General features: G+C 43.0%; 1 protein-coding gene across 1 annotated transcript in view; it reads left to right on the forward strand.

The window, feature by feature from the left end:
- ETV6 (ETS variant 6) overlaps window positions 1-3623 on the forward strand; it is an 80491-nt gene extending 76868 nt beyond the window's left edge. Inside the window, exons 7-9 of the mRNA XM_015814618.1 lie at window positions 1432-1574; window positions 2532-2632; window positions 3384-3623. Coding sequence (XP_015670104.1) covers window positions 1432-1574; window positions 2532-2632; window positions 3384-3489 — 350 coding nt within the window. The 3' untranslated portion in view covers window positions 3490-3623. The remainder of the gene's footprint in view (window positions 1-1431; window positions 1575-2531; window positions 2633-3383) is intronic.
- The last annotated feature ends 10947 nt before the right edge of the window (window positions 3624-14570 follow it).

Here is a 14570-nt window from a genome sequence, read left to right on the forward strand (position 1 = left end):
AAAAAAAAACATATAACACCACATGCAAACTGCCATTTCTCTTTAACAATGAAGGAAAAATATAAAAATAGCTTGGGAAAGAAGATTTAGGAAAAGGAAAGAAAAAGCAAGCATTCTTCCAGAATCCCTGCATTTATTTCTACAGCTAAATAGTATTTTAGGAGAGCGTTTCTCAAATCTGGCAACTTTTAGATATACACGGCCTTCAGTTCTCAGAATTCCCCAGCCAGCCTGCTAATCTGGTCTAGATAATTTATTGGCCTTTTTGGAATATATATTAGGATAAAAATTCAGTCCGGCTCTCAAGAGTGTAATACCTCCAGAATAATTCCTCTGTTTTTAATGTGTTTATGGAAATGTAAGTGTTAGATAGAGGCATGTGGAAAATTGCTAAAGTCGTATTAAGTTTATGGTGCATGACTCTGCTAATCTATGCTTCCATTCTGATGCCCCAACATCTTAGACAGAAGAGCTGGTTGAATCCTTGAATATTATGGCAGTAGCCAAAGATCACTGTGTCATTATCATCTGGGTCATCAACCAAAAAGTTGAGATTCAAGAGTTATATACGTGGTTATGTATATAGACAGAGTATGAGATGTTCTGAATGAGCAATTATTCTGGAGCCATGACACCGTTCCATCTCTTGACAGTCAGACTGAATTTTTATCCTCTTGTTTATCCCAGTTCTCCAACCAAAGACCAATTAATTATCTAGACCAGATTATAGCTAGATACAAAAGTAGGTGTCACATTAGGTCCCACTGCAGGTTTCCGTCTTCTTTGTTCATCCCCCACCCATCAAACCGTCCAGATGAGAACTCTGCATGTTGTATTCGAATGCTGACGATTGCTGAGAATGGAAGGGGGGATGGGCTCTTCAATACACTTGGAGACTGTCAGGTTGAAGAAGGCCAGTCTGGATGGACTTCATCCATGAAGGTGTGGAACATCTTAGATGGGCCTCCAACACACTGAGGTTCTTCATGAAAGGTCTTCCTCTCTTTGCCAGATCTTGCAGAGTGCCGCTTTGTGGCACCACAGAAGGGCACCTTCTCTGTGGGGGACCCCCCCTCTTCATTTTTGGAAAGACCTACCATCTGCAGTTGACCTTGCCCAACATTCCCGTGTTTTGAGTTTCCTCTTAAAAAGCTTCTTTTTGTCTTGGCACGTCTCAGCTATGGATGCCTCCTGGCACCTGCCTTTCTAATGGATTGGTTTTACTCTAAACTACTGCTTTATAATTAGTGTCAATTGCTTTGGGATCCTTTGAGAGGAGAAATAGTATCTCAATACTTCATTTGCAAAAAAAATAGTAACGTGTATGACGGTTTCTGGCGTCTTTCCTGGAGGTGAGTCAGTGGTGGCCAATTAACTAATTCATTTCCGGCAGGAATCTTTTGAAGACATTTTCTGCTGTTCTCTTTCCAGACTGCAGACTCCTTTGGGATTACGTCTATCAGCTGCTCTCCGACAGCCGGTACGAAAATTTCATCCGATGGGAGGACAGAGAATCCAAAATATTTCGGATAGTGGACCCCAATGGGCTGGCCCGGCTATGGGGAAACCATAAGGTAGGAGGGACCCACGAGGGAGGGGCTATCTGGCAGAGATTGTGAATTAAATGGTTGGGGAGGCATGGAGAAAGAATAAAAACAATTTTGCTAAAAAAAGGATTAGATGCAGACCAAAGGAGAAATTCTGTAATTTTCTATAAATCATCATGATATCTGTTAGTTTGTTTTATTTTACAAACAAACTAACAAATAACATGATGATTTATAGAAAATTACAGAATTTCTCTTTTATCAGAAGGTAATTGTGGCTGGCTTACAATCTTAAAAAGATAACAACTGTACAAAAACTAAGAGGTACAAATAAAATATTGTGAAGATCCAAATTCTGCAGTCCAAGTAAAAGAAGGGGAGGGAGGAGTGAGATGGGAGGAGGTGAGATCTGTTGTTAATCTGTCAATCACCCCCAATGTGAAGCCCCCTCTCCCCCATTGGAGCTCCAGGCCAGCTGACCAGTTCAGGTCAGTTGGAGCCGGCCTCTCTGGGGAAGAGTAGAGAAGGCCATGGCCTGGGCCCTGCCAGACACAACAACCTGGCCAGCACGGCCCACCATGTGCCTCCCCTGCCGGCAGAGGTAATATGGGCTAATAAATAGATAAATAAGGATAGAAATACTGCTTTAGAAAAGAAGAGGTGTGTATTTTCCAAATCACCTTCCAGGGCAGCCCCATTGGGAGTGCATTACAGTAGTCCAACTGCTTACCTATTTAGGATAAACAAAAAAGGGGGAATTCTTAAGAATCGAGCCTCCACAATCGCCTATGTTGATTTATTGGTTTCCTCCAAGTTGTAGACTGTACGATTTCTGGACTCAATGTTTTTATCTAGCATGACATAAGAGAAGGCCACAAGGACAAGGGGGGTAGGGGATGTGAACGGGGGTTTAGCCAGCCCTCCTTTCCTTATCATTTTGGTAACTTGTTTTAATTCTGGCTTTCTTTGTCTTAAATGGAACAGAACCGAACGAACATGACCTATGAGAAAATGTCTCGTGCCCTGCGCCACTACTACAAACTGAATATTATCAGAAAGGAGCCAGGACAAAGACTTTTGTTCAGGTGATTGTGAATTTTTTACCAGTCGTAAGTTAAGGACTAAAAGATATACACCTCAATATGATCAATCATGGCTGGCTACTCAATCTTTTATATGTATTCTAATGTCTTTGTCATTAGCAATGCTGGAATTGGGTATGTCTAGTTTAACAAAGAGAAAGATGAGGGGTGACATGATAGCAGTGTTCCAGTATCTCAGAGGCTGCCCCAAAGAAGAGGGAGTCAAGCTCTTCTCCAAAGCCCCTGAAGGCAGGACAAGAAGCAACAGATGGAAACTCGTCAAGGAGAGAAGCAACCTGGAATTAAGGAGAAACTTCCTGACAGTGAGGACAATTAACCAGTGGAACAACCTGCCTCCAGAAGCGGTGAATGCTCCAACACTGGAAGTTTTTAAGAAGAGGCTGGACAGTCATTTGTCTGAAATGGTGTAGGGTTTCCTGCCTGGGCAGGGGGTTGGACTCGATGACCTCCAAGGTCCCTTCCAACTTTATTATTATTATTATTATTATTATTATTATTATTATTATTATTATTATTATTATTATAGGCCTGGTCATTAGTGAAAGTTTGAAAATAGAGTTCCCCATTTTGATTGGTAAAATAATTAACAATTTATAACGTAGTGGCCACCAGAAATTGGCTGCAGTTCACAAAGGCTGTCGTGCAAAGTTCTCAGAAGCAGTGAAAAAACGCCAATACCAGGGTTTTTTTTAAAAAAAAATATGCCTCCCTTACGCGCTGTTTGTTTCTGCAGGTTCATGAAGACGCCAGATGAAATTATGAGCGGCCGCACCGACCGCTTAGAACATCTGGAATCTCAGGAATTGGACGAGCAGATCTACCAGGAAGACGAGTGCTGAGGATCCGATCCACGTCCTTCACCGTAGTCCATGGAGGAACCGTCTCTGGAGATCCGTCGGGATGGGGACTTGGCATTGATCTGGGACCGGCCGGACCTGCAGGCACCTTAGCGAGGAAAGAGATTGGCAGGGGTGGGGTGGCAGCAACATTTGGCCCAGAGAGGAGAGCGCGGCCCTCTCGCCCGACTTTGAGGACCTGTCTCGCCTTGGGCTTCATTTTTTGTTTTCGGTTGGTCAGTTTGGGATATATATATATAAATATATATATATTATATTTTTTTTCTAATTAACCTTGTCCAATTAATATTTGGGCTTTTTTTTTTTTACTCCTTTTGTAGAGCAGAACATCTGGGGGCTGCGTATTCTGAATGCTTTCCTATGGAAATTAGCACAACTGTGGGTCACTGCAGATTCTCACGAGCGCCTCTGTAGGGGGGAAAAAAAATCTAGGGCCGGAGGGCAAGAGGCATCGGAGAGAAGGCCCCCAGATGCCAAACCTGCTTGTAGTCGGCATCCATCGCCACCAGGATCAAAGAACGTGGACGGCAATCCGTGGTTTGGGGGCGTGAGAAATACCAAAATTCCTTCCCGGAGCCAGAGGGGAAAAAGGGCGCCGTCATTCGGGGGGTGTTGGCTCCTCCAAGGACACGGACTGGATCCGGGCACCGGGGCCCTGTCCAAATGAGTAGGAGAAACTACTCCAGGAACCAGCAGAAGCCGGGAGATTTCTTCAGGATGGTCCAGCTCAAGAAAGGGTTAAGCGGAAACCACGCGGATGGAGGGGTGGAATCGTTTGCTGGATGGTCCCTGAAGGCCTTTCGGCGGCAAGGCTGAAGAGCGTGTGGACCGTGGGGTGGTTTTCAGCCTTGGCTTCTTTTCCCTCCCTCTTGGGGTTGGGGCCAGCCAGCGGCCCCCCCGGTCTGGGAGGAGAAGAGTCGGTCCTCAAAGGAGAAGGAAGGGTTAGGATTTCCAAAAGGGGGGCTATAATTTTCCCAGGAGTGGCCTTCACAGCCCAGAGAGACGGAATTGAATCTCTGGGTTGATCTTCCTCTCATTCCCTTTGCTTCTGCTCTGTACACACACACACAGACACACACACACACACCCTCTGAAGTTTTCTACTCATCTTCCTCATTTCTTAGGTGGATGTGAATATTGAAGACTGTTTTTTATTATGTTTCAGTGTTCTGGATTCTTGCAACAACGGATGAGCTGTGTAGCCTTAAGAGGAGATTTGTATGTGCCTTTCGTTGGTAGGAAGATTTCGTTCTGTAAAACTCCCTCTAGGTCGAAGTCGTCCCTCTCTTTCTGAACCACAAATGAAGTTATTCCTCGTTGGGTTCAGAGATTCACACGTCATGACAAAAATGCTGGCTATATAAGAGCGTTTGTTTTTTATAACCGCCGTGGGCAGCCATGCCACAGCCATGTAAATCCTACATGGAAGGAAGTCGAAATTCTACTCCACAGTAATTTAAGCAGTGTCAGAAAAAGGAATGAACTGTATCAGTCGGTTCTTTGGGGCAAATGAAGTATATTTGCATCTGTTTTCTTTGTGTATCGTCGTCTGCTTCTCTGAGCTGAGGAGCACAGAGGCATGTCCTGCATTTCGTTTTCACTTCCCATCAGTGGAGACCTGCTTCTTGTTTTGGAAATTTCATTGCAGCCTTTTAAGCCTATCTTCTGAACTGTTAAGGGCTAGAAGCTTACTTTTTTTGAAAAGGAGAGGGTTATGTTTGAGGTTCTCAAGATGGTAAGTACGCGCAGTCCGAGACGTAGGTTAGATGGCTTCTTGCCACTTTTTGCAGGAGTATTCCTTAAAAAGAGCCAGCAAGAGGGGCTTCCGGGAAGGGGATGTTAAAGACAGGGAGATTGTGGGGTCAAAGCCTGCAGGTAAAAAGAGGACGGGGCTTCAACTCATGTTTACAGCAATCATCCTGACTCCTATGCAGGCACCCTGGCTAGCAAAATCCATGGCAAAAGGAGATTCACTCTTTGTAGAGATGTATACCATTTAAAATGCAGCAAATGAAAATGTACAAACACACACAAAGCAGAAAAAGGGTGTTGTCCCTTTCCTACAGGCTGCTGCTTCTCCTTTCCCACCAAAGCTTCAAAATGACAGGCTCCATCTGGGTTCAGCCTCTAAGTAGCCACCAAAAAATACGAAACAGTCAAGTCTGACCCAGTCCCGACGGAGCCGCCATCATTGCTGCCAAAAGACAAGCTACAATTTAGAGAAGGCAGAAATCTGAGAACAGGGTCATGTCTGATATATACAGTATATTGGGTTAGATGATGAGGATGGGGGATGAGTGTTTGAGTGGTGGTTTGGCCTTAACCCACACGGGCCGTCCAAATTGGACGCATCTGGCCGAAGCAATTTATGAAAATACGGTATCTTGGGGTGGGGGGAGAGAAAGAGTCTGGATTACGATAGATATTAAAGAGTGAGATAAATTGAGACGGGAACAGCGTGTTTTCCATATTCGGGAACTGAATCACAGTGTTTTTCCTTTGAAGCCAAAGTACACATTACAATTAATGCGTGGCTGCCCTTCAAAAGGGCAACGGTGGGTCTATTTGGTAGAAAATAAAATAAATTGTCTTCCTGTTGTAACGTTTTGCATTTCCCTGTTGTGCCAGCAGCCCTCAGCTCTCTCTTAGCCAGGGTTAAAAGGAACAGAAAGTCTGCTACGTCAGTGTGAAAACTTTGGAAAAGAGCCCCGTGTAAGAATTCCCCCTGCATATGGAGAATTGCTGGCAGCTTAAGAGTTCGGAGGAGAACTAAGAGTAAAAGTCTTCTACTGTTTTCTGTTGAATTAGCTGCAGCCATATGCAAAGGCAAAAGGAAATTGTGCTGTCGCGTTGTTTTCTTTTTTTAAAAAAAAAGAAAAAAAATCTCTTTTTTATTATTTTCTTAAGTAAATTATAATCTGTTGAAGATGGCGCTTCCGATTTTCTTTTGAGGTGTGGGTTTAAGGGAGTGAACTGAATGAATGTAACAAAGCAAAACAAGAATGCCTTTACTCAGGGCCAGTGAGTTGCAAATAATTTTTAAATGCTTGTAATTACATCATCTCAATAAATTTTTTTAATATAAGAAAGCAGAGATGCTGTTTTTCTTTAAATATGCCTCAGGCGGAAACTCAGCGTTGGTTTGTTTGTTTTTTTCCTTCTCTTCCTTCTAGTGGACCTTTTAACCCAGTGCATTGTTTGCATCAAGGAAGATTTTATGCAAGGCAAGGCGGGCTTCCCTGGAGACACAGAGGGATGTGCAAATACAGAATAAAATATTACTTTAAAAAAGAACAATATACTGGGCTGTGTTAAATGGATCCTCAGAGAAACGAAACCGATAGTGCTGCTTTTATATATTCTCCTGGAGGGCTGTGTGGGAAGGATTCGGAAGTCAAGGTGGCAGGTCCAGCCTCACTTTTCTTTTTTAAACCTGGGTCACATCCGCAACAGCCGTAAAACAGGACAGAAGTCTCATAATTTTGAAGAGTTCCTAAGTGAGTGGTCATAAACGGAGGACTACCCGTATTTGTAAGACCACCAGTCTTGGAATAAGCAAAGTTAGAACATTCACTCAAATTGAGCACACTACTGCAACTTTTAATCTGTCAATTAGTTTTATTTTACTTCTTAAACGGACTGGATTTTACTCTCTTACGGAAGCTACGGTTTTAAAATGTGACTAATCTTCTAAAAACAATATCTTGGCGAAAGAAGAAACATTCTGGGAACGTTACAATGGGAAGTACTCCGTTTCTGAAAGTTTTCTGGACAAGTTTGAAACTTTGATTTGAACAGACACATTTTTTTTTATTATTTCATTGTGTTTGTGTACCAAGGAACAAAAAGTAGTGAATCCGGCTTCCCCGTGGACGTTGCTCATCAGAAAGTTGCAAAAGGGGATAACGTGATCCTGGGACGCTGCGACCGTCATAAATAGATGCCAGTTGCCAAGTATCCAAATTTGGATCACGTGACCCCCATGGGGATGATGCAATGGCAGTAAGTGTGAAAAACGGTCATAGGTCACTTTTTTCATTGTAACTTTGAACGGTCACTGAATGAATGCTTGTAAGTTGAGGGTCACCTGTAGTGATGTGTCCTGGGTAGGAACACTGCTCTGCATTTCCTCTACAGATTTCATTCAGTTTCCCGAAGGAGCATTCATTTTTTAAAATATTCTTTCAACGATAATTCTGCCCTGCAGAGTGTGGTTGTGTTCTTGCACTTATCTAGTGAAGGCAGAAGCCAAGGGACAACATTGGGTAGTATGGATTCTTAGACCAACTTTGGAAAGAGCGAAGCCCCATGGGCACATTTTATGGGTCTCTTCTGCTCTTGGATGCTGCTTGACTGGTGCAAAATACCATCAAAAAAGAATAAGCATTTCCAGACGTCTCTTGAAATCGCCGTAAAAATGGTCCAGGAGGCACAGAATACAGATAATTGCTAAATGACTGGAGTTACACCTGCTTTTCTCACTACAAAGAAGACTGAAACAATTATTTCTGTTACAAAATAAAGCACAATGCAACCTCTTTATTCCTGACCACTCGGAAAGAAAAAGCCGAAGTGCTATTGGTGCTTAGCTGTGTTTCACAATGCTGGAAAGAAGGCAATTGTCATGAGCAACAGGAAGTCAGGTGTTAAGGTGACTCCCAAAAAGGTTACCAGGCTGGGTTGTTAGCCTGAAGTCATTGATCAGTAGCCAAATCTGTTCACAGCACAAAGCTCTGTTTCCTAATAGTTCTGTTCCATCTTGGAGAGTGGAAGAAGAAATTGACAAACGGGTCCTTCTAACAAAGAAAGCATTGTGTAAATCCCGACATCCCTTAGGGATTGGATGTTCCAAGTCAACCCTTCAGAGTCGTACTTCCCAAACCTGGGTAAATTATCCAAAACTGGAAAAAGGTTGGGTTTTTTCCCCTTTACTCAAAGGGACACGAACCCATTACCCAATCATAACAGGAACATTTACACAAGGACTTTCTGATAGGTGATTTTGGGGTGATGGAAGGAAGGAAGGAAGGAATAGATTTGAAAAGCAGAGTTTTAGAGCTTCAATGTCGTTTTGAAATTTAAGCAGATTTTTCAATAAGTGTCCACCGACAAGCATGCAATGATCTTCAACCCACCCTGACAGATTCTAGTCAAGATCTTATTCAGGATAAAGTTCCCCTCCTTGCTGAATGTCTCCAGTCTGCATCTGTGTTTGTGGAAAACATCTTGTTTTCCCTCTAACAATATAGAGGTAGTACAGACTCCTGCCCTGGTCACCTCCCAAGTGGACAGTTCTTATGTGCTCTGCGTGGGGCTGCCCTTGAAGAGTATCCAGAAGTCTAGTTGGTGCAAAATGCAGCAGGATGGGCAGTTGTGTTTGTCCCTAGCAGGGCACATGAAAACACCTCTGCTTTGCAAGCTGCATTGGATACCAGTTTGCTTCTGGATCCAATTCAGGGTGCTGGTTTTTACCTTCAAACCCCTTCATGGTGTGGGGCTTGAGAGATTACCTTCAGCTGATCACATTAAGTTCACCCAACTAATTAGGTCTGGCAGAAGAGGTGTGGCGAGGTCCCAGATTTCATCTGGTGGGACCAAGGAGGGGGGAGACTTTGATGCTGTGGGGGACCCACCCTGTGGAATACCATCCCCCGGAGGTGAGCTGGCCCCACCTTTGATATCCTTCCGGAGGACCTTCCAAACACGGTTGTGTCAGCAAGCTTGGGAATCCCACGGAAACAAGTGATCTAATGAGATGGCTGCACTGCTTTTAATATGAATCTTCTCTACTGTCTTGCCATTAATAATATTGTTTTTAATTGTACTGGCTTTAATATTTTGATGTTATGATTGTGCACCACGTAGAATCTGTCGGGTGGGTAGCTCTATAAATACGATGAATAAATAAATAGGTTTCCTCAAAGCCAACCCAACTGGTTTTTTACACATTAACTGAGAAGGGACTTGTAATTGCTTCCGCAGAAACCTTAAACCACACAATCGCTGTGTCTGCTCCTTCCTTTTCTTTCATTGCTTCATCCCTAAACACCGATATCTACCCTATACTGGTCTAATTCTACAATGAAGGAAACTGAGGCTCATCAAAGCTTTTCTCTGGCAATAACATTTATTGTCCTGAAAACGTGTGATCAGATTCCTGCAGGTGACCTGCAGCTTATCAAAAACTGGAGCCTCCAGACATAAAGGAAGTACAGAACACAGAATAATAGGGCTGGAAATAAGTCCGAAACGTATCTCGCCTAGTTGCATCCAAAACAGGCTTTTTGCAATGTGGAGCAGAATATTTTTATTTCTATTAATTAATTTATTTTATTAATATCTTATCATTTGTCCAAGAACTTAAAACAATGTATGTGTTTGCTTCTTCTTTCATTTCATTTCTTTCATTTTAGCTCTACTACAATGTTTATGTTTATGTTTATTTAGATTTGTATACCGCCCTATCTCCCTTACAGGACTCAGGGCGGTGAACAGGCGATAATAAAAATCACAATAAATATCTATTCTAAAATCAAATTAAATAAATAAAGGCCTGCTCTAAAATACCCCATATAAAAACCTGTGAAGTAGAGTAAGTTTCTGTGGTTGAGGGCAGGCTTGAATCCAGGGGCACCCGTGTGTGTGTGTGTGTGTGTGTGTGTGTGTGTTTGTGTTTAAAAAAATCAAGGTGGTGTCTGCATCCGTACATTTAAAGCCCACCCACTTTTTGTAACATGGATTGCACACACGTATATAAACAAGGGATACTCTTTCCACCATCACCAGAAAAACCTTCCCACTTCTAGTCCAACACCTTCACCACAATAACAAGATTCACAGGTAATCCTTGACTTACAACTGTTCATTTAGTGACCAAAGTTACAACGACGCTGAATTCTGGGCGTTGAAGTCCACCCATCGTAAAGCTACTAAGGTTGGAAAATGCTGCTTTAAACAGGGGGAAAATATGCTTTTGTGTTGATGGAATAAAAGGCTGAAGCTCCAGCCAGTGGGACAATCATTTTCCATCCAAAATGTTTCTGAATATCAATCTAGAGACAGGAGTGATGGGAGGGGACTTCCTTGCCCCTTCCTTTTCCTTCCGGTTGTTAGGGTAAATTCAAAGCCACTCACTTCCTTCTCGTGAGTGGAAGGATACTCAGACCTGGTATTTTTCTCTCCGGGCTGGGAAAACAGCTTGGGAAAAGATACAGATCGGAACAGAATGAGCCAAACTGCAGGAAAAGGAGGGGGGTTGTGACAGCCCCCCAGCCTGTTTTCTCCCATTGCTTGTTGTGTTCTTGGTTTGCATTTTAGACACTCCTCTGCCTGTTAAAAGCTGGAAAAAGAATTACTCGCTGGAATTGATGGAGCAGTTGACTAGCTGATAGGGCAACACTGTCCTAATCACAGATTCGAGGTGGCTCATCATTACATTGCAACAAACCCAGTAATCCACACAATTCACATCAGTAAAGCACAGCAGCAAAAGCCAAACGAAGGGACCCAAAGGGTTTTTTCCAAAAGGGTTTCTTGTTTTTTTTCCTTGAAAACCTTTTGCTTCTCTTCTTCAGTTCTGACTGACGGGAAATATAAATCCTTCCATTCTCCACCAGTGAGATCTGGGTTAAAACTTCCACATAGTTCTAGCATAGCTACTGACATCCCTTCCATTTTTCCCCATAACCACCTGTGGTGTAAGTTGGGTGAAAGAGAGAGAGAGAGAGAAAGGGAGAGACAGACAGAGAGAAAGAGGGGCAAAATCACCCAGGGAGCTTCAATGATGGAAGCTGGGTTTGAACATGGCCTTCTCAAAGCCTAGTTCAACACTTCCAACATTGTATCACAGAGTCCTAGTGGACCATCCCTTAAATAGGAGCCAGCCATGTGCTGCAGCTGCCAAAAAAAGCCAACTCAGTGCTGGGCTGCATGAACAGAGGGAGAGAATCAAGATCAGGTGAAGTATTAATACCGCTTTACAAGGCCTCAGTAAGGCCACACTTGGAATACGGCATCCAGTTTTGGTCACCACGATGTAAAAAAGATGCTGAGACTCTGGAAAGAGTACAGAGAAGAGCAACAAACATGATTAGGGGACTGGAAGCTAAAACATACAAGGAACAGTTGCTGGAATTGGGTATGTCCAGTTTAATGAAGAGAAGGACGAGGAGGGACATGATAGCAGGGTTCCAATATCTCAGGTGCTGCCCCAAAGAAGAGGGAGTCAAGCTATTCTCCAAAGCCCCTGAAGGCAGGACAAGAAGCAACGGGTGGAAACTAATCAAGGAGGGAAGCAACCTAGAACTAAGGAGAAACTTCCTGACAGAACAATTAACCAGTGGAACAACCTGCCTCCAGAAGTGGTGAATGCTCCAACACTGGAAGTTTTTAAGAAGAGACTGGACAGCCATCTGTCCAAAATGGTACAGGGTTTCCTGCCTGAGCAGGGGGTTGGACTCGATGACCTCCAAGGTCCCTTCCAACTTTATTATTTATTATTATTATTATTAAACATCTGCCCATCTTATAATCCTATTAAGTATCTCCAAATTAAAAACATCAAGGGATAGGCCTTCAGTGAGGGAACAGGGTGATGGTGAAAAGCTCTAACGGGATATTGAGCCCGTGGGTCCATCCTGCCTGTTGCTTCAATAGTCGGGGCAAAGGTGGTCCCATCTCGTTCTTCTCTGCCAACCTCTTGCCAAAGCCCACAGCAATATCTCCAGGCTGGTTGCCAGCAACTGCTGGCAAGGTCAAAGGCAGCACAGTAGTTCCTGCTTATCTTGGAGAGAGTGACTGACTTTGACTTAACTGAAGTCCCAAATTAATTAATGTGGAAAGATCACTGAGGAAGAATTAACCCCTACACAGTCAGTGGGACTGTTCAGTGAATCTCCTAAAAGAGGGAGTCTCCAACTTCGTAGTACAATCATCCCTAAAGTGATGAGAAATAGGTGGAATCTATGCGCCTAAATAAAGTCAAGGATTACTTCTGGGGGACATTGAGGAAATGACTGGATGTGAATTAAATATACCATTTGCCTCCCATAATTATAATTTATATAATTATATTTTATATAATTAGAAAATATAATTACTTTTTAATCTACATATCATAGGGCAGGGGTCTTCAAACTTTGCATCATCAGAACAATCCACTGCAGGCTTGAGAAGGTAAAGCTAGAAACAAAACGGGATCACAAACCCAGAATGAGTCTTGATTGTATCCTCACTCTGGATGCCAGACCAGTTTAAAAAAGAATCGTAATCCACCTTAAATTCCTTGTGATGGTCCAAACCCACAACGTAAGAAGTCCTATTTTAGAATGAGATGTTTGTTCGGGTTGTGAGTGCCACGTGAGATCATCTGTGTGGGTCTCTACTCTGAGATACCCATGTTTCTGAATCAGAGAGGGGGAAAAGAGACCTTGCCAGAAGCACAGCATCTCTGATGGGTAACTCCACACTTTAAGAATATGCCAACGAAGTCCTCCTGCGATGCTCCATCCAATATTTTCAGATGTCTTCAACAGAATAAACACCAGGGCCCTTTAGGAAAGAGGACTCTTTTCTAGAATCGGTTTTGGCATGCAAAGAGTTTCCAGATGCAAATGGGAGCTATTTATCCAATCTCCTTTAAGACGTCAACTTCTCTTAAGTAGGAGAAATGAAGCGTGACTTTCACAACCACGTTCTCCAAAGTCCAGCCCTGCCGCCATCTTGGCCTCTTTGACTCCTTTGCTGGAGCCTCCTGAAAGCAGAGGCCAAAACAGGCAGCAGTTAATATGGCAGGACTCTTTTTTTACAGTAAAATGATGGGGATCCCATCCTGTTCTGCTTCCTGATTACTTTTCCACATGGGCCAATGTTAAATGTACCTAATCAGGAAGCTGCAAACCATCCAATTCATGACTGATAAGGTTATTAACAGGCCTAGTGTTCTCTTTCCGCTATCATCTGGGGGCAGTATTTGAAGGTGACACTAAGGAGAGAAAAAATAATTTGTTAGCTTGGAGAGAAATGAGACTAGGAACAAGTCAATCTATCAACTGCAGGCTGATAGGTCCATGGAAGCCATCCAAACCAACATCTGGTTCCTAAGGTCATAAAATAAGACATGAAGAACACACGGTCTGGTAGATCACTTCTTTCCTTCCTTCTTATAGTTGCCAACGTAATTTAAATGTTATCCTGTAGCTCAAGATCATCATTTATGAGGCTTAAGAGAACGATTGCTATTATGGGAAGTCACCAGACTAGAAGCAGACTTGTGCGTGAATGGGAGTAGGCAGATAGGCAGGCTCCTCTCCTATGTGTCATCCATGCAGAAGAGACTGGTCTCTTAAACAGGAAATCAGCTCAAATTCCCCCCTCAACAGGCTTCTTTATATACAGAGAATTCTTCTCCATTAACCAGCACCTCACACCTATGATCCCACTTCAGTGGAACATTTCCAAGCAGTTTTCACAGGAGGCTTTTAATGTTCAAAAATCCCTAGCTAGCCTCATCCACAAAAGGTTACTGGAATTCCAGATGTCACGGCCATTTTCTTCTCAGGTCTGCTACCCTCGGTGTATTTTCTTTTTTCCTCCATTGATGGGATAGACATGAAACAGCCGTCAGTTGTATTTTGTTTGGTAAAAGTAGTGGAAGGATCCAAAAGCTCAGAATGATGATGGTGGCTCCCATATAAGTACCAGTATCTCAGAATCATACAGAACTGTCCAAAGATTCAAACTCCATCTTCATTTCCAGGCGAATACAACCGATAAGAATGTATTTGTGTTATTTTAGTGACTCTAAAAGACCTTTTATTTCATGTAAATCAGGACAGCCACTCTACAAAGAACCCCTTGTTCTGCAAATGAGTCTTCCTACAATGCTCATGGTTCATAACTGGAAGACACTCAAGTTCCGTAGTGACGAAAACATTTTAGCCCTCACTATAACCGATTGGAGAAAACGGCCCATACGAAGTGAAAGTTTAATCCATTCTTTATCCTACATTCCTTTTCAAAATTTGAGCACTAAAGGAGATCTTGACCACAAGCTGCATCAGCTG

Source organism: Protobothrops mucrosquamatus, unplaced genomic scaffold (assembly GCF_001527695.2).
Source record: "Protobothrops mucrosquamatus isolate PMUCROS unplaced genomic scaffold, P.Mucros_1.0 scaffold268, whole genome shotgun sequence".
Classification (NCBI taxonomy): Eukaryota; Metazoa; Chordata; class Lepidosauria; order Squamata; family Viperidae; genus Protobothrops; species Protobothrops mucrosquamatus.